This window comes from Pagrus pagrus, assembly GCF_965226575.1.
Source record: "Pagrus pagrus genome assembly, chromosome: 23".
Taxonomy (NCBI): Eukaryota; Metazoa; Chordata; class Actinopteri; order Spariformes; family Sparidae; genus Pagrus; species Pagrus pagrus.
Genome location: NC_140205.1, coordinates 22628962 through 22656194, shown reverse-complemented (window position 1 = coordinate 22656194; position 27233 = coordinate 22628962). Strand labels below are relative to the sequence as shown.

At 40.7% G+C, this 27233-nt stretch overlaps 1 protein-coding gene across 5 annotated transcripts; it reads right to left on the bottom strand.

Annotated features, from left to right (window-relative positions):
• Nucleotides 1-468: 468 nt before the first annotated feature.
• Nucleotides 469-25852, bottom strand: caprin2 (caprin family member 2). 5 transcript variants are annotated; one of them, XM_084345397.1, is made up of 21 exons: nucleotides 25712-25852; nucleotides 24899-25154; nucleotides 24739-24801; nucleotides 24563-24649; nucleotides 23206-23444; nucleotides 21035-21117; nucleotides 20364-20477; nucleotides 20197-20225; nucleotides 19856-20083; nucleotides 16495-16536; nucleotides 16287-16415; nucleotides 15653-15764; nucleotides 13419-13468; nucleotides 13215-13322; nucleotides 13041-13142; nucleotides 12803-12943; nucleotides 12219-12363; nucleotides 11961-12137; nucleotides 11719-11780; nucleotides 6492-6543; nucleotides 469-1712 (listed from the first exon to the last, which is right to left on the bottom strand). In XM_084345397.1, exons 2-21 carry the CDS (start codon nucleotides 25139-25141, stop codon nucleotides 1141-1143), a joined length of 2778 nt encoding a protein of 925 aa, XP_084201523.1. In that variant the 5' UTR covers nucleotides 25142-25154; nucleotides 25712-25852; the 3' UTR covers nucleotides 469-1140. The 5 variants fall into 5 exon arrangements, with proteins under 5 accessions (XP_084201523.1, XP_084201525.1, XP_084201522.1 ...); XM_084345399.1 differs by having other exon boundaries at nucleotides 469-1715; nucleotides 19856-20035; XM_084345396.1 differs by having other exon boundaries at nucleotides 469-1715; nucleotides 25712-25851.
• Between the last annotated feature and the right edge of the window lie 1381 nt (nucleotides 25853-27233).

Genomic DNA, 27233 nt, shown 5'->3' with positions numbered 1-27233 from the left:
CATGGTACAGAAACAAGTGACGGACACCATTCACCCTATTACAAGACACTGTACCATCAACACGATTCTGAAGTGGTTAGTTTAAGGTGAAAAGTTACATCATGTTGCTTTAATAAGTGAACCAAGCATAAAAATAATGAATGAACAATCTAATGATATGTTTGAATCAGGGTACAAGTCCCTGTCTCTTCGGTAAAAGTTCTGCACTTAACCCAGGAACTATAATGGCTTGCTACAGACTCACTTTCTGGTAAGTTGCAGCAATGGTTGTGGAAAACACATGATGTTCTAGGAACAACACCAACACGGCGATATCAGATAAACATGTCTATTGCCTGGACGATAGCAAAGTCAGTACAGTGTAGTGCGCTGAATGCAACAAGATGGTCTAATTTAGACCAGAAATCCCTCTGCAAATGCAAAAGCATAAAATTTTTTTAAAAAAAAAAATCACGATGAAGCACAGAGTTCATTGCTCATCTTTTATTTAGGCACGTCAAGGGACCACTCCACCTCTCCACAGTAGTTTGTTAGTGCAATAATTTGGCCTCAAGTGTTCAACACCATACCCACCACCAAGAACACATCTTTTATTCCTCAGTGTCACATTTGCACACAGCAAAGTGAAACTGAAACTGTATAGGAACCCAGCATCAAGCAATGTGCTGATAGTACAGTCAATTATAATTAATCTGATAAATTAGTCAGTCATACAGTTAATTAGCTGATTAACATCTGCTCAGTCATCCAAAGCCATTCAGAAAACAAAGGCACAAGTTCAAAACATGGCATTAGAGTTCTCACTGAAATCAGTGACCTGTGGGCTGAACAGCTATATGACAAGTTATCCAGGCTGAGTTGTACTAGTATGACAGTCACAGGGTCCACCACCATCATGAACTATACATTCATAGGAAATCAAGTACATTTGGCTTATGTCAAGCAGTCACGATCTCCATTTCAAGTGAAGATAATGGCTTTGAGTACAGATCATACGTGTACCATTTGGCCACCAACATTCATGGTTTGAATGGTCTTTTGGCAAAAAGAGGGTACTGGCATGCATACGTCAGTTTGATCACCATTCAGTACAAAGTAAGCAGTCCTCACACTGAGAGAAGAGGGCCCTTAGACATTAGTTCAATCCTGATAAAGTAGGAAGCCAGAGAAGGTGCTATACTTCCAGGTGCTGCCATAGATAGCACCACGATGCAACCGGAGCCACACCTGGTCTCCTTGGAAGAGAGGCAGGATGGCGTGGTTGCTGGCCGTCTCATGATCTGGGGCTCCATCATTGGCATAGGCCGACACCATCACCTCCTCATTGCGCATGAGATTAATGTAGAGCGGCACGTTGATGGCGAGCTTCAGGATGTGGAAGATGAAGACATAGGTTCCATTGACGGGGCAGGTGAAGCGGCCGATGTGGGTGTCATAAGTCTCCCCCAGGTTACTGTGAAGTTGGTCAAACACAATGGGCTGGTCCAGGTTGCCGGGGGCGAAGTTGGCAGTGCGAGAGGCAGTGAAGGCCACTCGCAGTGGCTGGGACAGTGGGTAGAGTTGCATAGGAAGCAGGGCGGTGTGATGGTGGCCATGGGGAGTGAGAGGGACTTCCAAGGTGGAGACTGATAGGGAATCCCCATGTCCTGACTCCACAATAGTAAAGGCTCCTTCCCGGTCTGGGCTGCTCACCTGGGAAGAGTCACTCCATGCTGCTGGAGAGTTGAGACAAAAAATATAAGAGAATGTACCAGAAGTTGTACTGCAGTGCACTAGAGTCAGCCAACAAAATGGCTGTGTTCGGGCGTTTTCAGACTTGTTCAGTCCTTTTAAAGTGGACTCCATTCTCCCCCTTGGGCCAATTATTTTGAGCACATGTGAAGACAGGATGCAGCAAGGCTGCACCTGTAAAATAGTGTCAGGATGACCTGCTTTTGTTTGTTTATCAAGATTCCCATTAGCCAGTCTTCCTGGGGTCTCCATTGTTTTCCTCAACAATACTTCATGAATAAATTACATTAATACAGATTCATAATCACAGTAAGACTCAAGACACTACACAAACCGGTAAGACACACAAGTAAACTCGAAACCTGTCACACATTATAGCTATATGTAATATTTCATCTAAAAAAAAATAATTGACAAAATGAGCTGGCACCTTACCACAGTCTAGGCATACTGCAGTTATCTTTCATTCACAAAAAGGGGAAAGATGATTTAGACCCTAGTGGCTATCGACCCATTTCCTTACTCAACGGAGATCAAAAGATCTTAGCAAAGGTATTAGCAAATCGCTTGTCAAAAGTCATTTGAAGTATAATTCACATGGACCAATCAGGCTTCATCCCAAATCGCTATAGCTCTGATAATATTAGACGGCTAGTCAATTTACAGTATTTAGTATATTACTCCATCCATCCAACAATCGCTTTGTCACTAGACGCCGCTAATGCTTTCGATTGCGTTGAATGGACTTATCTTTTCGAAACACTTTATACAATACTCCCTATGCTTGTGTTTTGACAAATGGTCTTATATCTAATCCATTCCAGCTGCATAGGTCCACAAGTCAAGGTTGCCCCTTAAGTCTGGGCTTGTTTGTTGTCAGAAACTGAGGAATAATTCAGATATACATGGGATCACAGTGGGTAGTATCCATCACAAACTTTTATTGTATGCAGATGAAATGTTAGTTCTACTAATGCAACCAGAAAAATCCGTACCCACTTTATTAAATTAAAATTGTATTGAATAGTTCATTGTTATCTGGATATCGCATCAATTGGGACAAATTTTGAGGCCATGCCTATATTAGGCTATTGCCCATCTACCCTCTTCCATCAGTGAAAATTACACTGGGCTTCAAAAGGTATCATATTTAGGCATTCAAATAACTCCTGATTATAAAGATATGGTCCAAGAGAACATCAACCCACTGCTTCAGAAAATGAAATCAGATTTTGGCAGGTGGACTAAAATCCACATTTCGCTCTGGGGAAAAATACAGTTAAAATGATGACTGCACCTGTAATTTATTACATACTATCTCACCTTCCTCTGAATATTCCCGAGTCCTACTTTAGAGATTTTGACACCCTTATTTTAGATTTTCTCTGGGGCAATTCACATCACCGTTTAGGAATAGGGAAATTACAGGCCCACACAAAAAGAGGGATTTTCTCTTCCCAACTTCAGATGGTACTGCTGGGCTTTCAATATGAAACACATGAGAACATGGTTACCTAATGACAAGGCAGGAGATTAGCCAAGTTGGTTCCAAATAGAGGCTGAAGTAAGTGGGGGGCTGTCCCCTTGGTCTGACTTATTTAGTACAAAATTGCCATTACAGAATGACAACCCTATTATCGCTAACACTAAATCAATGTGGCATAAACTACATAGAGCAGGTCATTGGGACTTTTTCAAATCCCCTCATGCACCTCTATAGAATAACAAAACAGTTAACTGGTATTGCTATCAAATAAATGTAAAATATAGGTTATCCCTGCTTTTTGCCAAATAGTCCAAGCACTTTTTAAGCTTTAATCAAATAGTGGATAGATACAAATTACCACATAATCAATACTGGAGGTATGTCCAAATGCAAAGCACCCTGTCTAAATGGTTAGGAGGCCCGCTTAACTGCCCTATGGGCAGCCCAATTGAACAGCTGATTAGATCAAGTTCAGGTAGGGGCATTACTCTTAAGATCAATGGTTTATTACAGGAACAATTATGTGACCCTTTGCTCAAGGTTAAGAAACACTGGGCAGGGGACTTGGCTATAGACGTATCTCCTGAGGATTGGAAGTCATGTTTAAATAACATTAATACAATGTACAAGGAAATGGGTAATAGGTTTATTCAACTGAAAATACATAGATGGCATCGCTGCTACAACAACTTTATAAATGGAACTTAAAGGAATAGTTCACTCTTGAACGAAATTCAGTCATTATCGACTCACCCTAAAGCTGATGATAAGTCCGGTGTAGTTTCTTATTCCTCAAAGTGCAGCTGGAGACCCGCGGGGGTACCCTCCGGCAACAATAATCCATATAACGAGTGTTAATGGCGTTCGAGACGAAAAGGTCCATAAAACTACACAAAAACTAGTAATATTCCTCCATACTGCTCGTCTGCTTCAATCCAAGTGTCCTGAAGTTGCGACATCGAGTTTACTCGAAACATCATTTAGTAAATTATTCTAGCCTAAACAGTATAACGCTCGTTATATGGATTATTGTTGCCGGAGGGTGCCCCCGCGGGTCTCCAGCTGCACTTTGAGGAATAAGAAACTACACCGGACTTCTCATCAGCATGGAGGGTGAGTCGATAATGACTGAATTTCGTTCTAGAGTGAACTATTCCTTTAATACCAGTAGACTCTTGCTGGAGATGTGACGGGAGTGGTGCCTCTATACTACGTATACTCTGGACACGTCCAGCACTTAAGGACTGGTGGAATATCATCCATCAGATTATATTGAAGTCCTGCAAAAAAGTTCCAAATCTCTGCAAAGCTGTCTTTCTTGGGATCGTCCACTGAGCAATCATGACAATGACTGTGTTTTGAGAAAAGGAGGATTATTTTGGCTCTCACAACAGCTAAACGGATACTACCAAGACACTGGAGGAAAAAATACCCACCTCCTTATGACGAATGGACTACAACAATGGCACAGCTAGCTGCTTACGAGAGGGTGACATACTCCCTACTGGACAAACTGGATCAATATATGATTACTTGGAGCCCTTTTACTGACTGGCTGTCTGTAAATTAATGGTTGCCTTGATAATGCAATGTGGTCAATGATTTATTGTGCTTATCTATTGAGAAGTGTCAGTGTGGTGTCTATGTTTTTGTTTGTTTTGTTTTGTTGTTTCATTTGTTTTGTTTTTATACTCAACTCATTTACTTAAAATCCAGGGAGTAAATCTCTAGCCTTGATCTATCCCTGTCTGTATTATTTGTGTGTTAAACTTCAATAAAAATGTTCATTACAAAAAAAAATTGACAAAATGATGCGCTGAAAAACTCTTCCACTATCGGATTAAAATATTTTCTTTCTGAAATCAAAAAACTTGGTAATGAATTCCATGCCTCCTCCTTTGCTCAACAATGACCTGCTCTCTATAACTAATTCTACATGTAGGCAACAGAAAGCAACCTTCTGATGACTGTTGAGTAGAATAATGATTGTCTGAAAGAAATGTCAGGTTACTAGAAAGTATTTCTGCTGTTAGTTATATTTCTAATAAAACACAATAAATAATTCACACTTTACCAAGCCAGCCAATTTTTCGTTTACTCCTTTTCTTACCGTTAGCTACCAGGTTAGTGTTAGGTAACTTGCCATTTTCAGGTAGCTCAGAGGTTGTTAGTGTTGTTTCCAGGAGCATCAGGGATTTTGAAAACAGTAACACACAGATAGCGGAACAACAACGTGGCCTGAAATTTGCACCCAATGACAGGCTTATACCAACAGTCTACAATCACCGAGTCAGACTGCTTTGGGTTTGACAAAGATGCGAGTAGACAAAGTAGTTTTTTAGTTTAAAAAAAAGATGTAGTCATAAGAAATGGACACAGAAACCACTAACAACTGCTTTCTATACTCTTTGCTGTAGCTATCTTTGGCTGCAGTGACTAGCTGCTGCTCGCAAGTTAGTTTGGTTAGCCAGGGAGCCAAGTCAGCCAAGTCAGCCATTACCTTACAGAGACTCCCGTAGCTAGCTGGTTAGCATGCTAACTTTAGTGAACATCTAAAACATTTCTTCACACCGTTCATAATGTTAGATAATTTATTGAATGTTTTCAGCTAAAATTCTGTCCATTTCTTACATTCTTACAGAATTCTAGAAATAAATCAACCGTACGCATGACTGTCATGGATACTTCTATGAGTATATGGAGAGGCATTAGATTTAATTGAAGCACATTAATCAAAAGCATTGCACAGTAGATACTGAACAGATTTATAATTGATTGAAATGGTAGATTTCTCTATGCTAAAAGTCAGTAAGTGTCAAGACTTCTGACTTTATCCGAATGAACCAGATTCTAACTTCCGTAAATATACTCATCCACGGGACTTCCATGCTCATACAAGTGTTTCAAATGCTCACCAACCCAGTCATCAGAGACATGAGTGAGATTTTCACTGCTCAAACATTGGCTGATGACATGCCCAGCACCATTGCACTCATGAGAGGTAATCTCTCCTGCCAAACTACCAGGGCTGGGGACTGACATTCACCTACCCTTATAAAAATCAAATTGGCTAATTTGTTATCCCCCTTAAACCATAATAAGTACCAATAAACTACCAGATGTGAGCAGTGCTGATAAGAGTGGTATCAATAAAATTCTAATGATAACTATCTATTCCAACTACTTTCCTTAAGGGAGGAACTTAAACAGGCGTTTGCTACAAAAGTTCTTCCCTGACAGATAAATGTGTTGTTGTTTGGAATTGTGTTCTTACCAGAGTTATGCCTCCCTCCTCCACGTCTATAGCTGTGTTGGTATCCAGAATCCTGAGAAAATACCACAGAGGGACTATGAAACTTATGCAGACAGACAAAGCTGCAAGACAGCACTGGATTTAACACAGGGCTGTGTGCGAGAATACCGATTTCTTGGCTTGTGCTAATGTTTGATTACATTTTATCACTGATCTGCTTAACAGAGAAAAATAACCAAATACATCATGTGGCAAAGTATCCCAAATCATCCATCATATTAGCTTTGAATTTGATAAGCTTAGACATTTGAAAATCACTGGACACTGCCAAGTGATAAAATTTCAACAAAATCCGCAAAGCACAAGATAATATGCAAAAATAAATATTTTCACAGTAAAAGAACTGGACAAAGTTTTAAAACGTGTACATTACAGTTTTGAAAAGGGAACTCATGAGCAGTAGAACAGTGGTGCCCAAGCTTTTTCCTGAAGGGACCCCTTTTCTATCAATGAGTAAACTCATGATAGTCAATGCATAACAATAGAAGTACAGATGAACTGATTATCTTTTCAATTCATCCAAAATGGTGAACTGAAGGAAGTTTTGTGAAACTGCTTTGGAAGATTTTTAAGCAGATTATTTCTTGTGAATATTGATCAGAGAAGAGTTTTCATAATGTTTTTATTGGGACAGCAGTTCATATAAAAAGTCAAATATCCATACAAAGTCAGTTTAAACTTCTGCAGTCCTCATATTTTCTATATACAAAGACTACTGGTTGGGAGAGGAAAACTGCATAAAGGAAAAGTAGACAAGGGGAGACTTATGAGGAGCTAAAACAAATACCATTTGTTAGATACAAGCAGCATAACAGGGTCTTTAATACCGCCACAAAATCTGGCTGTAAAGGTTTTACATTTAATCCACTTAGTCCAGAATTTTAAATTAAACACTTTTCTGAAGGCGAAGGGAGAAAGTTTCTGTTCCATGACATAAATGTTATTCACTATATCAATCAATTCTTGTATTGTGGGCGGTTCAGGAAGTAACCAGTGCCTGATTATAGCTTTTTTTCAAGGCTGATATATTTATCAGCCTTGTCAGAGGGTCAACATTTCCTAGGAATAATACAGTAAATTCCAAGGGGAGGTCAGTGTTAAGTAAGCTTTTGAGTGCTCTGTGAAACTCTACCCAAAAGGGTTTGGCATATATTTTGGGACTGTTCAGTGATCAGTGCTTGGCATCTTGAGAACCACATCGTCTCCAACATTTGGAATTCCCTCCAGAAAAAAGTGCCTTCTGCCTTGGTGATATGAAGAAACAAATAACTTTCCATCCGAATTCCCGCCAGGTATTAGAATGAGTACATTTCCACTGGAGTCTACAGATAAAGCCAACTTTCACTTGAGATTTAAAGATTACCCCCTCTCCCATTTTTCTTTAATGTATTCTGTGGTGTTGGATTTCTTTTTCATTAGGCCTTTATAAAGTTTAGAGACAACACCCTTATTAGACTATCAAGGCGATATTTCCCCCCCTGTATTCAAAGTCTTTCAACTGTTCTTTTTCTGTTAGGGAGTAAAACGTTGTTATTCCTCTTGCAATCCAGGATTTAAATCTATAGTCCATTTTGTTTGGCTTGAACATAGGATCATAAGCACACCATTGGATTATTTGTAGTACATCTTCTAGTTTATACTCGTCCCTAATAGTATTCCAGATTTTTAGTTGAGCTTTAAGTGGATTCTTTGCATCATTAATGAATCCCGCCAGGTTTTTGTGGGGTAGTACTGCATGAATTGGAGGGTCATTCATAATGGAAAGTTCAATGTCTTTCCACCTAGACTGGTATGTCGTGGTACATATGTTAAGGGTTTAATTTGGGCTGCAGAATAAAAAGCTTTTAAATTGGGTAGAGCCATTCCTCCTTCCTCTTTTGGGAGTTGTAGGGTTTTGAATTTAATCCTTGTTTTTTACCTTGCCAAATAAATCTAGAAATTATTTTATTCAATTCAGAGAAATGTTTTGAGGGGACTTCTACAGGGAGGGCTTGAAACAGGAAGAGTTATCCCGGAAGTATGTTCATTTTCACACATTCAAGTCTATGACTGAGGCCAAGGAAGGAGACAGAGTTCCATCTATGTACGTCATCTTTGATTTTTGTTAGTAAGGGGTTATAATTTATCTCAGCCAGTGTTGAAATGATTTTTGGACGGTTTATCCCTAGATATTTTAATGAGTTTTGATCCCACTTTAATTTAAATTTCTCTCTAAGGTGTTTTGAAGGTACATAATTAAATGACATGATTTGTGTTCCATTTAATTTATACCCTGCATATTTACCAAATGTGTCAAGAAGTTTTATATGGTTAGAGAAGGATTTAGAAGGGTTACTTAAATAAACCAGAATATCTGCGTAGAGCGCCACCTTGTTGTCTTCATTAATGCGGATTCCTTTAATGCTTTCTGGTCATTGTGTATAAGCTATGGCAGAATCTTTTCTAGTCTTTTGGCAAGGATAGTAGTTTATGATTTTTTGTAGCTTTCTCGCCAGAAGTTGTTGATTTTAAACCTGACTTAGTATTTTTGCTTTGTGAATACCATCTTTCAATTTCCTGAGTATAATGCGTCAATTAATTTCCTTTATTTTCATCATTATAGTTGTTTTTTGTTCTTTTGTGTTGTGCCTGAGGATCGTTCAATTCTTTGTTGAGGTCTTTTAGTCTCGTTTGTTGGGCACAAAAAGATATAATTTTTCCCCTGATTACTGCTTTTAGGGTGTCCCATACTATAGTTGAGTCTACCTCTCCATATCATTGTCTTTTAGAATTTCTTTTATTTCATTTCTCATTTGAGTTTTGAATTGTGTGTTATTTAGAATACTTGTGTTTAGTCTCCACAGTGTTCTTCCTGGATTATCGTTAATATGAACAGTGCAGGAGATAGGAGCATGATCTGATCAATCAATATTACCAATATCACAGCTATGCATTCTATGACAGTCTCCATTCTTATGTATTGTGAGGGAGTGAGTAAAAAGTATAATCGTGGTCTGATGGGTGAAAGTCATTAGGAGATTAATTCTTTTATGTAATGACATATCGGTTGAATTTTGTCAAGTTGTGGGTTGAGGTGAATGTTCCAATCTCCACCACATATCACAATTCCTGTGGCCCCCATCATTAAATTAAACATCTTTCTATAAAAAGCTAGGTTTTGTGCTTTGTCATTACATAAACTAATCTCCTAATGACAGAGTTGGGAATATATTACAGATTGTTGTGGTAGTCATTTTTTGCAGAAACTATTATACATCTCCCTTCCTTGTCCACCATCTCTGAAATTTGTTCGAATAATATTTTCAGTGAGATCAAGATTGCTACTCTTCTCCTTCGACCCGATTTATAAAAAAAATGAATATACCCTTGAGAATCCCATTCTTTAGTTGTTCATGCTCTGATGGGGTGAGGTGCGTCTCTTGCAAAAGTACGATTTGTGCATTTTCCTCTCATTTTGGATATAATTTGTAAAAATATTTTTTATAATTTTCTTTGCCGGGTTTAGAATCCCCTTTACATTATAAGAGATAACTTTGAGGACTTGCTTGTTCATAGTCTTGTAAAATGTTCCTAAATAAAATCTCTCCCAACATTCCTGGTAACATAACGACTGCACAGTGATAATCTCTCTCCCAGAGAACAATTATAAAAACAACAAATAAAGAACAGTATTTTACAAAGCTTCATGGAGAAAAATTAGAACAGTTGGTTCCAATAAAGAGGCTCGATTCAAAAGAGCCTTGCGGGGCTTTGCAAAGTCAAAGTCAAAGCTCCCGTAAGGGAGTGTCCCACATTGGGTCAGTGGTTGGGCCCTCAAGTGTGGCCGCATGTTAGCCACTGTCCAAACCAAAATCCAAACAAAATAAACCATAGGTGACTCGCTAATTAGTGAGCCCCAACTTCTTTATCTATGGAGAAAATATAGAGTAGGAATGAAACATACCTATATTTGAAATGAGCCGACAGTCTTTTGGATTAGTAGGAGGATTGAATATATTATTCAAACCAAGCAAAACTTATCTGCTTTAGCCAGACAGTTTTGAACTCCGTCTTCTGCCCTGGGCGATCGGCTCTTGAATTCTTGAAGTTTTCCTTTATATTGAGAACGGTGGCATTAGATTTCGTGTACTCTCCTGATGCGCCGAGCACCTGATCTACGTCCTTGTCACGCCACCTCCTCACCACCTGCCTAGCAGAAAGGAGCCGGGTCTCTTGGTCCGGAGCGCTGGAGGACCTCACCATCTTAACTGGAAACCCTCGTTCAGCCATGTCCCTCGTTGCCTCTGAAGCATCCTGGCATACCCGAATGTCGTCTTTGTAAAAGACACGCATCCTTGCAGGATATGGTGCCTGAAACTTGATTTGTTTCTCTCTTGGCTTTGGCGTATTTGCTGCGTTTCTTTAGCACCTCGAGAGGAAAATCATGGTCAACATAGAAGCGAGTGTCATTGAAGATGATTTGTTTTTTCTGCCATGCACTCTTCTTTTATCCAGTAGCTTCCAAACTTGACTATAATAGACCAGGATTTTGCTTGTGGGTCATTGTGCTTCTGTGACAGGGCACGATGAGCTCGGTCAATCCCAAAAAAGTTCAAAGCTCTCTGTCAGCAGGAAGGTTGAGTGCTTTTTTCAGCAGTTTATCCACGAAACCAACCATGTCGCTACCTTCTTTACCTTTGGGTATTCCATAGATCCTTAAGTTGTCCCTCCACACACGACCCTCCTGGTCTATCACTTCTGGTGGTAACCCCTTTCTCCATATTTAAACAGTATCCACCAATTATTAAGAAGAAATGTGATTTTTCGGGGTTACTTTGACAAAACCGTTGGGCTCTGAAGTCATCTTCTGTGGAGCAGAACCGGAACCCACCAAGTTTTCATAATGTTTTGAGGGACTTTTAAACAATGCTCCATGTGCATTCATATTCCTATTTTTTTCTTACTTTATTATACAAACTAAAATAGGCCTTTTCAAAAAAAAATATATATATTTTTTTTACACCAATTCAGCGTTTTACTCTCCCTGAAGTCTGGCTAGGTTCTGTTAGCTCTGGTTGTTTCAACTGTACTATTTGTTATAATTGTTGGAAGCCAAATTTTATTTTCAATTACAATTTTTGATCGATCACCCAGCCCTAGTGTGTCCCATTGCAAAATTGCACAACAGAGTACAAAGGGATTTACTTACTCTAGCAGCATAGAGGAGAGGGCCAGAGTCTCTGAAATGATTCTGCGGGATGTAAGCTCCTCCTGAGGAGTAGAAATCAGTGTTTAGAATTACCTCATTGAGATTCATTTAAGTCCAAGCTTCAGCCAGGATGTGACAAGACAACCTTGCAACACCTGATCCTGAACAAATGTCCAGGAAAAGGAGAGAGACATGAAGCAGTGGGGAAAAGCCAAAAAGAAAAGAGAGCTGAGGATAGATACCTCGATGCCAACCAGAAGAGCGAAAGGTTTGTGCCAGTCCCTTGCCACCACGTGCCATACCTCTCACAGATCCTCTGGTGTAGTACGTCTGGCCGGATCGACACACACTTCCACCCGAAGGGCCAGGGGACAGGAAAATCTGTCCACCATTACCCACTGTATAATCTGACTGGTACACTAGATGGATGAAATGGGTCTCAGACAACTGACTTGACCACTCGGCCCATGTGGGTTGAAACTAAAATTCGATCAACATACCCTGCTGTGGTTCATCTTCTGATGGAGCAAACTCAGGTGGTGTTTGAGTACTGGCAGTGCTGTACCTGGGCTCAGGGAAATCTGCGGAATCTGGTTTGTAATTAAGGTCTCCATTGGGAGGCAGCGAGCCATTTACCTTGAAGACCTACAGTGAAGAAAACGAAAATCAAAGACACTTGCAGAAGTGCGTATGCCTCGGTGCTCACATTTGCATTGTTCTGTTTATTATTTTATTCTATTTGGACACCAGAGGAAAATCTAAAATTTTCATGCAGGACGTTGTAGTAAAAAGCCAACTGCACAGACCTTGAAAGCATTTGCATTTACACTGACATGACACTTCATAGCCACCACCAAATTTGGCACAGATGTTATCCGGGTTGTTATTGGGCTAACACAGACTTCAGGTCTTGAGTGGATTTGTACCCTGACCCAAGTCTGCAGTCTTGCTAAATGCCATCAGAAACAGCCTCTTCCAGACATCTCAAATGCCCAGCAACACACTACTGAGCTCCAGAATTAAGATAAGGACTGAGTTTTGTAGTACCAGGTGTAAAAGCAAAGGCCCTATGATGAAGACTTACTGACTGGATGTTTCGAAATTGTGCAGATGTTATGGTTTGCCTAGTAGGGGGTGTAGAGAAAGTCTGTCCCTGAGGAGGGGTGGAGGTGCAAGGTGCCACTCCATTACAGGGTGACTGCTCGCCTGACTCAGTTACTGGTGTCTGTGAACACAGGTTAAAGTAACAAAAAGCACATCGACAAAGTTTCACATCAGCTTAAGTGTTTTGTCTGTTGACATGGCCAAGAATGCTTATTTACACAAGGACGGCTCTTCTCCTCCAGGCCAACAGAGATGGTCGCCTCCCTGCGGTACAGCGGTGGTGAAGGAAACTTCTTTCGTTCAGCCAACGGCAGCGGATCCTGCAGAGACAAGATAACTTAAACTACAATATGCAATATGTTGTGACTCATATTCAATGTACTGCTTCTTACATGAGGTAGGTCATTTGAGGAAAGCTCCAGGTCACAGGTCTCCAGGCACTCATCACCATTTGTTAGACTGGCTTTGCGCTCCATAAGCCTGGTAGGCAGTGGGGTAGACTAAGAGGGGGATGAGGATGAAGATGAAGTGACGACATGTCCAAGTTATTTCAATTGAAGTCACAACTGAAATCTCAGAATGAAAGAACAGCTTACATGCATTGCTTTGGGCAGGACTTCATCTGGGCTTCTCAAGTTTGAATGAGCTGGTTTAATTAAAAAAAAAAAAGAAAAAAAGAAAAAGCGATTAATCAAGATATGACAAGTCAAATTTTTATTTGAAATTGATGCTTAAATGCATGTACTCTGCTTGGACTTGTCCCAGTCGCAACCTTTTTACACCTTCCCTTCGTTTTAGAGTGCCACCTTTTCCCCTAGAACAGAGTTACAAGGATTAATGTTTGAAATCTCCCCCTATGAAGTGGGCCAAAGCTTTAAGACCCTCATACGGCAGTTACATTTTCGACCGGGCATGACATACTGTGGCAATCCCGGTATCACAGTGGTTCCCCTATATGCACATAGCAGTGCCACACCTCTGCTGCTGATTATTCAGTGTTTTCTATTAATTAACGAGACTCCTGTGGCCCGCCATAGTCTAACTTGCTGCACCACAGTCTCATTTTTATCCAAAAATATAAAATCAAAGAGTTTTCATCTCTCACAATAATGTTTTCAATGTTGCCTCGAAGACAGTGATCATCTGGTCTCTCAGTCAAGGTTTAGTTACAAGTCAGGACTAATAGCAATCTATTGCTTTTAATCTTGTAGCCTATCCACTATTGCTTATAGGCTTGTGCCAACATTGTATTGCCAGAGATATGTAGTAGAGTAAATTGTGAGGACTGGACTAATCACCAGGCAGCAGAGCCAAAGCTAAGCTTTTTTTTTTCCTTTTTTTTTTTTAAAAACACAGGTGGAGAAGAGGATAGGAAGACAGGGGAGGAGTGGAGTGTGCAGCGTTCTGTTTAGTCTACATTTTTTCTATGGACGCTTCATATCAAGGTCAATTAACACTATGCGATGAGTGTATATCAACTGAGGAGAGGACTTGTATTGTTGTATTTTATTCTCACTACTGACAGCACACACAAAAAAATAAATATAAATGAGGGATTTTGCGCTTACCTGAATATGTCAGCTCTATGATTATAACAAGCATCAGGTAAATGTCAACAATGAAGCAAGCAATGTTGAACACATATTCATGGTTATTATCACAGAAGAAACTGTCCTGCAACTTCACACGAGTGTCACAGTGACTGTACAGCAAATGCAGTCACTTGATTGTGATAAACAGGGAAACACATCTGTGAGATACACAACATTTGGAAGATATGCGTTGATATATAAAGATAGAGAGCGTTCCACATGCACGACTGGTTTCATCATCCTGGAGGCCGGCCTACTGGGCGCGAGGGGCACCATGACAGGCGACAGCTGTCAAAGGCAATCAACATTCTCTGAGATATTAATGATTATTCATATTTATAAAAAGATCGTCATAAATGTAAGTTATTTTGTCACTGAAAATATTAAATTCACCGTCACATACTGTTTGATAATACAATACTGTGGTGATGCCAGTTAATTCTAGAAAAAAGTAGAGTTAAGAATGAATCATTTAGGAATAAGACAGACCCACGTGGGCTGAGTGGTCAAGTCAGTTGACAGCTAGCTAGCCACACCCAGTGGATGTAAATGGTCACCTAGTGGGTGATCACAGTCACACAAAAGCTTGTTTGTCAAATCACATATGCGTAAATCCCAGGGCGTGGGGGATACAACATTGAATGATAATATTCAGCAGTTATAATATTTATCATTAGTTTAGCATATTAACTTTAAATAACAAGTACAGCTTTGACTGGTGGAAATGTTATTAGTTTTGCAGGTATTTGTTCATAGAGCAAAGTCTTGGACAAATTCCAATTTTGAGGTGATGGTGCCACGAGAGCAAGTCAGGCGATCACCAAAGCAAGTAGGATTTATACAGGATATGAATGACTTTTCTTCTCTCTCCAAACAAACCGTCTTGAGATTCCTTTCAAATGTTTTGTGCGTCACATTAATATTAATGTAGCTTCAAGCTATTATTCCCATGTTACATTGTTTTCTCTTATTTAATAGCAAGCACTTCATGCTTCCGATTATGTCACCCTCACATGACTGCTCATAGCTGAACTGGAAAACTCCGTTAACAGAAAACTTAACCAGCTTCATGCTACCCGGTCTGCAGGATGTCAAATATTAGGTACAATGAAGCCAGGTACCCCAAAAACTGATCCATGGCCTTCCTCAGCAAATTGTGTTTGGATGGGTAATCAGAACCATTTGCATGTTAAACGAGCAATTCCTCCCATTACCTGATGAAGACCATGTCAAATTACAAAGCTTGTTGACTTGTTCCAAGTTACCAAGAGGAGAGGGAGATCTAGACGGCCGTCTTTTCAGTCTGGTGTGGCTGTTCGTGGCAGAGATCTCACCGTCAAGAAGAGAGTCCTGAAAAGGGCAGGACCATTTTAAAAACTGGCACAACTCAATCGAACCACAGCTATACCTTGTGCTGGTTTGTTGTTAATACCACTTTCACTCCAAAATTAGGGCGTACATGCAGGTTGTTTTAAACGTGGGTAAAACCCGCCAATGTTGGTGGTTGACTCCCTTCCCATTAACGTAACAGACGAATTTGCCTTTATTCCTGATGCTTCATCATGACACATGAAAACAGCAGCATAGAGGCCAGTGGCAATGTTGTGGTGGTTACATTTTGGAGCATCTACTGCGGTTGCTTTAAACAATTTGTAACTTTAATTTCATAGCATTTCTCCTGGTGAAGAGGGGCAAATTTTCATGTTCACCCAGGTGTTTCCTTCACAACATGCAACTCCTGCAGAGTAATTTGACCTGGGAATGAATGCTGATTGTACCCTTTCCCACTGAAGACAAAAAACAGATGTTAATGGGTGTTTAGTGTGAAAAGGGTATAATATGTTCATGGGTTTGCTAACAGCTCAACTCTACCTGCATAAAACTGAAGGAGCCGTGGATCTTTGTCATGAGGTCCTCCAGGTGCTGCTTCCTCAGGATGGGGTCTTTAGGTAAGGCAGACGGAGAGTTGAAAACCTCTACAGTCATATCCATGTGAACTGCCTGTCAGGAATCACATGTGGATAGTTTGCAATTTGTTTAGAGATGTCTGTACATTTTAAACTACATGTTTTATACTCACCGACTTGGCATGTTGCTCTCCTTTGGCTTTTCTGGCTTTTTTCTGGGGAGAATATCATGGATTATTTATTGTTTGGACACCTTTGCTATAATGTAAACATTATGCTAAATGGCATTACAAATTGATTACTCTGCAGTTTACACTTAAAAACAAAAAAAAAAAGAAAACTGCCAGCAATGATGAACGGGCCCTCTACCCACATACGTCAGGCCGAGGGTTTTTTGTGCATCTGGTCATGATACATAGGCGTACCAAATTTCGTTCATGTATGTGCATGTAAGAGGTGGGGCTTCAAGTTTGACAAAATGGCTGCTGTGAGTCAAAATGGCCAACTTCCTGTTGGACTGAGGGTTTCGGTGCCTGGAGGTATTTTGCGAGTCTGGTCATGATACATATGTATACCGAATTGCGTTCATGCATGTGCATGTAGGAGGCGGGGCTTCAAGTTTGAAATATTCCAGGGGGCGCTATAGAGCCATCTTTTCACTTAACACAGTATTGATGCATCGATGTATACAGGTTGAACCCCTCTACATGTGTGACCAATTTGGTGTAGATAGGAAATTGTATGTTGCTTTATTATGGCCCTGAGTGAATGTGAAGTCTGGTGTTAAATCTGTAGGACGACTTCGTTAAAGTACGAGGCAGGAAATGGGTCAAAACGGCTGCGAAATCTCAACTTCGAATCAAAATGGCGGACTTCCTGTTGGACTGAGCATAGATATATATATAAAGGCTAGATGTCTCGTCCGCGTTGCTGGCCAACGGAGTCGAACGTCCGCACAGGTCGGCCATCTTGGTACAGGTAGCTCGCTCACCCATAACATTGTGTTTGTAATGAAACATGTACTTTTAAAATAACCATAACTTGCTCAATTTCCAACCGATTTTCAAACGGTTTGGTTTGTTATAAACGTCGAAGATTTATTTATGAGACTGCATACTTATGAATAATTATGTTATGTTCTAAAAAATAGAATAATGTTCTAAAATAGGTAGACTACAATAGGCTATACATCAAGAAATGCTGCATGTTGAAATCCCCACCCTGTACAGAGATGTGTTTATGACACTGCATACTTATGAATAATTGAGGCCTTGAGACGAATAACCATACAAGTCCATATTTCCAATTTTGAATGAAAATATTTTAACACAAGAAGAGGTTGAAAGTGGATGAGTTTTGAAGAGGATTTGAGGATTTTTACATTTGCTTCCATATTACTATTATTTTTGCAAAAGCTTAATATTTGAAAAAGTTGAAAAGCTAAAAAGCTGAACAGTACAAGGCTGAAAGAGCTTAAAGAGCTGAACATGTTGATAGTTGACTGGTTTCTGTAGCTGAACGTGCTGAAGCAGTAGTAAAATGAAATTTGAAAAATTCCCCATAAGGATGAATGAGAAAAAACCTCCCAAACACCTGCAGGTCTAGACAAAAGTGTAATGGTTATGGCCAAAATATGTATACAGTGAGTAACAGGAGACATTGCTGAACCTGTGATGTGTTTTTTATTTCTGTAGAGTGAAAAATGAGGGAGCCAGAGCGAGAGACAAAACCGGTACCGTCTGCTCCACTCCAGAAATTTAGGCTCAAAGTTAACACTGCGGCTTATGGGGGAGTTGCTGGAGCGCTTGTCGCTCGAGGGCTTCTACAGCCAAAAGTTTAAGTCCTACATCTGAAATAAGACCATCATCCGAAAGCCAACAAGATTTCCTACATTTCTATGTATATATTGTCTATGTGAAGTAAAAGATGTGGGACCCAAATCAAGCTGAAGGGAGTTTTTTCTAAAGTTTTTGCAGCTGCTCTCCACTCTAGCGATGATGTCACCCACTCTAGCTCACGCAATACACACCCATTATAAACCCAGAAGAGGAGCTAAAGATCCTTCAAACTAAAACTGTGATGATTTCTTCGAAGAGAAAAGATGCGATTTCAACATGTTCAAACATCCAGAATAATAACCACGTTAATGACTTTGTAAGAAACCAAACTGTTTGTAAATCCGTCAGGGTTTCAGCAAGATAAGAGTGTTAGCGTTTGTGCAGATCACTGACTTTACCTCAGGTTACACAGATACAGCCGGAAAGCTAACCTGTACCAAGATGGCCGACCTGTGAGGACGTTCTAGACTCCGCCGTAAGACATCTAGCCTTTATATATATATATATCTATGGGACTGAGGGTATGGGTGTTGATTCTTGTTGTGTGCGTCTGGTCATGATACATATGCATACCGAATTTCGTTCATGTATGTGCATGTAGGAGGCGGGGCTTCAAGCTTAAGCACCCTTTTCAACCCTCGTGGGGGCGCAGTGGTGCCATCTTTGCACCCAAAAAGGCCCAGACCCATATCAGACATCAATGTTCTTGACTGGCGATGGACCTGCCAAATGTGGTGTTTGTAGGAGTTTGTCTGTACGTACCAAATGGGAAAAGCCATTAGGGGGTGCTACTGAGCTGTTGTGCCGCACCTGAGGGCAGTTGTGGCATCAAATTAAAACTCATGAGTTTGAACCTATGAGTCAAATTTGGTGAGTCTGCAAACATCCTAAAGTCCTCTAAACAGTGTCGGAAAAATGAAAATCGCCGCACGCCATTCAAGATGGCCAACTTCCTGTTGCAGCAAAAATTCCAACAAAACAAATGTGTGGCTAAATCGATGAGACCTATGACTACTATGAATTTCATGACGATCAAAAACTATCTTCACGCAAATTTTCTGACGTTAGGTGGAGTCCCCTGGCCACCCCCAATCATGTTGAGTTATAAAAATTTTTCGCCACATGATGCATGTTCCGAGTTTGGTGAGTTTTGGGGTATGTTCAGGCTGCCAAATATGCAGTCAAAGCGCAGAAGAAAAAAAAAAAAAAAAAAATCCTTTTTACAATAGGTACTCGCACTGAAGTTCCTACAGTCAATCATTTTTCGAGGGGATTTTCAAAGGCGATTTCTCCAGTTTCAAAATGTGGTTAAGTCAAAGGTACGCATTTCCTTTGGGTCCAATTTGCAAGAACAGCACAAGATTATAAGAAACTGAGACTAAGCCTGGTGCATACCTAATAGTCTGTTGACTACAATTTAAAATTAATTTACACATTTAATTTGATTCCGTCCCAACTACATTTAATAACTGAGTAGTAAAACCCATCCTAAATTGCAAATGATACCAGTGTTTCCCATGTAGAGGCTCTACTTGGGCAGCCCACCCAGGAAGATAAAATCCAAATTCCACTACAGGAATAAAAGTCCATTTACCATTTATAATGCAATTTGTAATGTTCCAAGCTGTACATCTTTTGTCCATCGACACAATAGCAATGCCAAGTCCAGGACCCAGAGGGTTTGATGAGCCCTCACCTGTTTGCATTCAGCAGATTGTTTCTTGGTGCTGACTGGCACTTTGGGGATGAAAGCAGCAGCTCCTCTCCACGGTTTGTGAACTGCAGCTTTGGGCGAGGCAGCTCCGTCTGAGAACTCCATATCCCAGCTGTCAGGAGGCTCCTGCTCCCTCATGGTCTGGAAGTCCTCCTTCCAGTTCTGAGTGGGAGGAGTCGCTGTGTCAGTCAGGTACAGTCTGTTGAAAAACTGCCATATCACCAACAGAGCATCAGTAGATCCTGGCGCATGCTCAGAGTCACACAGTACTGAAATACACAATACTGAAATATGGCTTTAGACAAACTGGATATCTGTCTTACCTCCTTTGATGCTTCATTTGGTTTTGTGGCTGACAGGAGCAAAAGAGAAAGAAATAAGAATCTGCAACTCGACATTCAGAATAGACAAAGGTTTTAGTAGTAAATTACACACTTGCAAGTTTTTGATGAACATAATTTCTGGCACAGATAAAGCATTATCTTCTTACTGCTGTTGCTGGTTAAGCTCAGTAACACCTCTGGAGACTTTTTGGGTGGAGGTGGCAGACAACTGAAGTACTTGCAGTTCAACAGCCTGGTGAGCTCCTCTTTCAACTGCTTAACTAGAAAAACAGTCAAGTAGAGGAAAACCCAGTTCAGACGACCAAATGGAAAAATTATCTTTTACAAGTTGGTTCTCATTTCTGTAGCTTCAACAATCATTTGCATCACCTGTAATAACATTGTAATCACTAAAGTTATTGCTGAGAAGTAGGCAAGAAATGAGCAGTAAGGTTACAACCAATCTTGAACACCCAACAGTGTTGTGTTTGAGATAATGGCTCAACACATAAAAGCACCACCTACTGATCAGGCCTAGAGGTGTAACTTCTATTGGCTCAATACTATAGTTTGTCAAATATGCCTCTGCCACCAGTTCCTCCTTCGCAAGATCAACCAACTACGCTATCATATTGCCATGTGTCCACTTATTCCAACTGCCTCAAAAATATGGAGTAGTTTCACAGGAGAATTACATCCAGGATTGAGGACCACATTTTCAAACTACCTTTGAAGACCTTCATTCTGAAGCATGAGGATGACCAAAAATCACAACAGTCTGGATTTACAAAAGCACAAAGTATGGGGCTCAGTCTCCGATTTCTGTTTTTATACTCACAGGTGGATCCTGCCACTGGCTTTTCTTTACCCTCCAGCAGGTCCAAGTAGGCCAGAGCTGCTTGCTCCATCTGTTCCTTCAATCTACACCAGTGAAAACAGAGGAGAGGTCATCAAGGAGTAGAGTGTGGCTACCTGATCCGAGCCCGACGGGTCCCAACGGTACCCAACGGGTCGGGCGGGGTTCGTTAAAAAATAAATAAATAAAAATTGTATTCGCCGTAGAAGTGACTTGATGGTCACGAACACACGCCTTTCTTTTACTCTACTCCACTGAAAAACTGCATAAACTTTACAAAAACAAAACATACACAAACATTTAAAAAGAAACTACATACAAACAAATCATGGTTTAAAAAAAGATTTTTCAGGGCAGTTAGCAATCATTTGTAGCCATACTGCAGCCTATTAAAATGCTGTGAGGGATTACATTAAACTCATTACAGACCATAAACTCATTACTTAAAGGAATAGTTCACTCTAGAGCAAAATTCAGTCATTATCGACTCACCCTCATGCTGATGAGAAGTCTGGTGTAGTTTCTTATTCCTCAAAGTGCAGCTGGAGACCTGCGGGGGTACCCTCCTGCAGCAAGAGTCCATATAAACGGGCGTAAATGGTGTCCAAGACGAAAAGGTCCATAAAAATACACAAAAACTTTGTAATATTCCTCCATACTGCTCATCCTCTGCAATCCAAGTGTCCTGAAGTGGCGACATCCAGAGTATATCGAAATGACGTCATTTAGTACATTTTTCTAGCCTAAACAGTCACTATGCTATATTTGCCTGGAGGCACGCTCCCACGTGCACACAAGTCTCCCTCACAGCGTATGAACTACGGAAGCCACGCCAGACAAGATCAACAGAACTCGCGATAGATACACACCGGTATTTACATCCAGCTGTGAGTGTCAAAGATTCAAATCACTATTGCAGGCAGGTCCCTCTTGTGTTTGTGTGTCGCTCGGTCGCTCACAGCAGGACACCATTTACGCCCGTTACATGGATTTTTGCTGCAGGAGGGTACCCCGCGGGTCTCCAGCTGCACTTTGAGGAATAAGAAACTACACCGGACTTCTCATCGGCATGAGGGTGAGTCGATAATGACTGAACTTCGTTATAGAGTGAACTATTCCTTTAACTGTTTACCAAGGAAATAAATCAAGTGAGAAGTAGGGTCATTTTCTCATAAGCTTACATACAATTGGAACTCTCATGAAACCAGTGGAGTCGCCCCTTCTGGCCATTTGAAAGAATGCAGGTTAAAGGCTTTACTTTTCAGACATTGAATCTTCGTCCACATTTTAGATAGTCAATGGCTAAAATAAGCACTTAACCTTATCTTTTGATTGAGAAAAAAAAAAAAAAAAAAAAAAAAGGTACAGCCTGTACCACACATGCCCAGGTCCGACATAAGACACTAAAGGTGCATCTCAATAACTCAATTTAAAAAAGTGAAACTCATATTATATAGATTAATTACACACAAATTGAAATATTTCAAGCCTCCATTTGTTTTAATCTTGATGATGGCTTACAGCTCATGAAAACCCAAAATTCAGTATCTCAGAAAATTTGAATATTACATAAGACCAGTAAAAAAAGGATTTTTAATACAGAAATGTCAGCCTTCTGAAAAGTATGTTCTCGTATATGTACTCAGTACTTGGTTGGGGCTCCTTTTGCATGAATTACTGCATCAATGCCACGTGGCATGGAGTCAATCAGCCTGTGGCACTGCTGAGGTTGAACTTTCTGAGATACTGAATTTTGGGTTTTCATGAGCTGTAAGCCGTAATCCTCAAGATTAAAACAAACAAAGGCTAAAATATTTCACTTTGTGTGTAATGAATCTATATAATATATTAGTTTCACTTTTTAAATTGAATTACTGAAATAAACTTTTCCACAATATTCTAATTTATTGAGATGCACCTGTATGTACTAAAGGTAGCCATCTGATAATAAAATACACCTGTAAATACATCCAATAAGAATTAGAGATTGAAATCCAAATCACATACAGCAATGTCCCCACAGATCTGACCCAAGTAGTCAGTCACCATCGAAACTCTGAAAGCATAAACTCATCTGGTGTGGAAATGAGTAAGGGCTCCACTCGCTTACCATAATATCTGCAGTTAATCTGCAAAGACAAAGATACACTCACCTCAGTCTGTTATCCCTCTTGACTCCCAGCAGGGCTGAGAGCTGACTCAGGCTATGCAGCTGCTGGGCTGGGATGTGGGGTGCCTGGTTGTGTCCAGCCAGCAGGTCTCTCCTGACGTGCTCCTGCTGTAGACTGTGGAGGAGGTGCTGCACCTGGAGCACGGTGCTCAAACGCCTCCTCTCTGCCTCCAACTTCACCACCTGCTCCTTCTTCACTGCCTTCTTCTGGCCTCTCAGCAACTGCAGCCGCAGGATAATTTAAGGAGGAGTGAGAAAACATGAACATTGAATGAGGTATGGGCTATGACGATAGTATTTGTTTTGTTTTTTTAAACTGCAGCAAAATATGATGAATATTTAGATATATTGCCCAGAATTTAGAATGAGGGAAACCTTCAGGTTCTCACCTCTCTCCCTTTGGGGCTTGCTGAAATGCAATAAACACATCATTTAAGTTAAAATTATCCCTATAGTTTACAATTCTGTTCTGGTCTGGGGAATATTACTCAGTTTTCCAAAAGATGGATTTAGTCTTTACGCTTACATAGCGGCACTTCAGTCTTTAACACATGGAAATCCAGGGGCATTAATATTATTGCCGATCTATTTCAGGAAGATCTTCATGTATTTTCTGCAACCAAAGCAACAGTTTACTTTAACGATCTTTTCTTGCAATAGACTGTGGGGACCATGACAAAATTCTCTAGAGATTAAAGATGGATTACACTTTTTCATCTTGCTGTAAATGTCAGACAAGTAAAGTACATTAATCTCTTTTGGAAAAGTAAATATCTCTTTCAAAATCGCCTTGAAGATGGTTTCGGACCAAAAGCTTATGCACTTTAAACATAATTTTCCACAGATTGAGTGTGTGGATGCTTTTTCCTGTCCTAGTTTGATGTGTTATAGCTCCAGCATCACAGCTACATTTGATAGTGGGTGACCAGTGTTTTTCCCCTCTCTTTCTAAAAAAATTCTAATTAAAAGACGGCCCTGGGCACATTCAAAATGTGTGAATATCTGCCTATATATCGTTAGTGGATTTTTTTTGTTATACCCCAAAAACTGCTCATCGGTCAGGCTCCTATTTAGTGGCTGCAAATGGATAGTTTGGCATATGAAGTACTGGATCAACAGAGTTAAAAGCAGATACAAAAAGTCAGTGCAGATTCCAAAAAATCTAAACACTTGATATTCAGGTGTTTATCAGCCATGAAATGTGACTTCTGGGGCTCTGTCAATGAAACTAACTAATTAGCAGGGATGCTGAGATTTATATCATATGTAGGCTTTACCGAGATGTTAAATATAATAAAGAGACACCAAAGTGAAGAGTAGCCATACTGCCAAAAAATTACATTCTGAGTCAAGCCGTCCAGGGTTTTGTGCATCTCCTGTGCAAATGCCAGGTTATGCAGCACCTCCTCATACTTTTCTACAGCCACCTGGAAAACAACAAAACGGGTTTTAAAAAATTCACACATTTACATTTATCAGATCACATCTTTGTTGCCATTTCATTACCAGGTCTTACCATCTGATCCTTGTTCAGTGCCTCGCCCTGGCTCAGCCTCTTCTTGTAGTCTTCCAGTTTCAGCTGTGGGCACACAAGACACATCACACAATCCAGGTGTCTTGCCTCCACCTGGCCACTTTTTATACCCGTTATTCACTCCACCCTGTCACCACCCTACCTTTTTTTTCTCCAAGTTGCGAACTTTGTGTTTGAGGCAGATTAGACCATCTTCTATGTAGGTTTCATAGCCATGGTAGGCTGTGGAGGCCTCCAGGCTGAGCTGCAGGGTGCTCAGGCCACCTGGTGAGCCCACCTTTAGGCTACCAGCTGTCACATAGTCCTCCTGTCTTTCCTCCCCATCCTCTGAGTGCTCAGGTGGAGGGGTGACATCCAGGGTAGGGAAAGGAGACAGCTGCACCATGTTGAGCTCCAGACTAGAAGAGGGACACGTTTGCAAATATGAGCCCCGTGGTTTCAGTGCCACGCAGCTGCAACAGAGGAGAGATGCCGCTGGTACCGAGCCGAGTGTTTCAATAGAGATGGAGATGGACTCAGCCCAGCTTGGACAGCCGCCAACCCCGTGACACTGCATTTATAGCGGCAGTGAACAGCGTGCGCTCTGGATGAATCATGAAAGCAGCAGCTCAAAACACAAACAGTATGCAAGAAAGGATCTTTATCGGACCGTCTCCCCAGAATTAAACATCCCTGCGTGCATATGATGCAGCCTTTGCCGTGAGTCAGACTTCTCTTGAGGGTCGGGTGGGATAAATATCAGCAGAATGGAAAGTTAAGCAATTAAGGAGGATGGATGAGCAATTAAAGCGCTGGCACGAGATTAATCATGCTAAAATCATGCATCCATCCAAACTTTGCTGCAAAAATCCCTTTACCTGAAACTTTCGCCCCGTCTTTAAATGCTGTCGGGTTTAATGGCCTGACGTCAGCGTTTATTGAAACCAACAGTACGCGACAGAAACAGCTGACCCACCTCGTGTCTTTGACTCGTGCGCGTTAAATCCTCTCAGGAGAGCCGCTGGACATCCGAAAGCGCCGAAACTGACCGACCCCCTTTTCCAACCGTGATGTTTAGCTCGCAGAGGCCACGCAGGCGTCAGCCCACACCTTTATATACCCTGCGGCCACACAACGCGCTCCGCCGGGGGCCAAACATCCACCGTGACCACATCCGGTTCTGGCACCGGTCACGGTTATGTGAGTACTTAGTGCGGAATAATAAACTTCACATCACTTTACTGTGTCACCAAAGGGCTGAGTTAAATTAAAATAAATGGCTTGACTTTCATTTCTATTTCGTTATTGTAACATAAATAAATTAACCAGAAAACAGAAATGAAACTAAACTAAACAAAATGGTTATTGTTGTTCATATGTTGGCCTTCAACAGTTCTATGACGAGTTCTCTCAAGATGTTCCAATATGATAACTTAAAGGGAGAGACTTCCTCAGCAGCCACAGGAGGCTTTATACTGTATACTACCCAAGACCTGTAAACACACTTCAATTTGTTAAATTAGTGCAGTTACCCTTTAAGTCATCATATTGGAACATCTTGAGAAAATGAACTGTTCAAGGCCAAAATATGAACAACAACTAACAATAACCATCTGTTTACACATAAATACATCTTGCATGACCAGTTAAAGACGCTAAAGCAATTAACTGTAGGCGTGCCTGTCTGTTCTATCCAATGTCTCTTTACCGCCTAACCAACCATTTATATTGCAACATAGATTGTTTGAGTCCACTGGTGTTCTGGGAAACATCAACATGTGTATGTGTACTTATCATGGATGCTGGCAATAAAGCACACACAGCCAGTAACCTTCTGTTTGCAACATGCTTTACCTCATTCAATTCCCCAATTCTGATTTCTCCCCTGTGTTTGTCCTGCTGTGCCCTCCGGTGGCAGACAACTGCTACAACCCTCTGAAAGGAGTACAGCTTCAACATACTGTATGTGGGACCCAAATTGTTAAATGTAAAGTGACCTTTATCAACTACTACAGCTATTCTGAAAAGAAAATATTCAAATCCTTTACTTAAGTAAAATTACCAATACCACACTGTGCAAATACACCACTACAAGCAAAAGTCCTGCATTCAAAACCTTACTTGAGTAAAGTTATGTAAGTAGCCATATTATCAGCAAAATGTACTTAAATTATAGAAAGTAAAAGTGCTTATTCTGCAGTAAAATGGTCCCTGTCAGTGATTTTCTCTTACATCTAATGATTTTGATTAATATTACCACTGCATTAATCTGTATGTTGCATTTTACTGTCGTCTGTTGTCAGATGGCAGCAGGGTGAACAGACTGTGGCTGGGTGGGTGTTGTCTTTTAGTATCCTTTGGGTTCTGTGCAGAAATCTCACCTCACCGATGTCACTGATGCTCTGTACAGATGAAGCCTCTTAAAACTTCCCGTTCCTCCGTGACGGGCCCCTAACCGGTGCCTGATGGGTCAGTGACAGGTCCGTGCTCAGACCTGG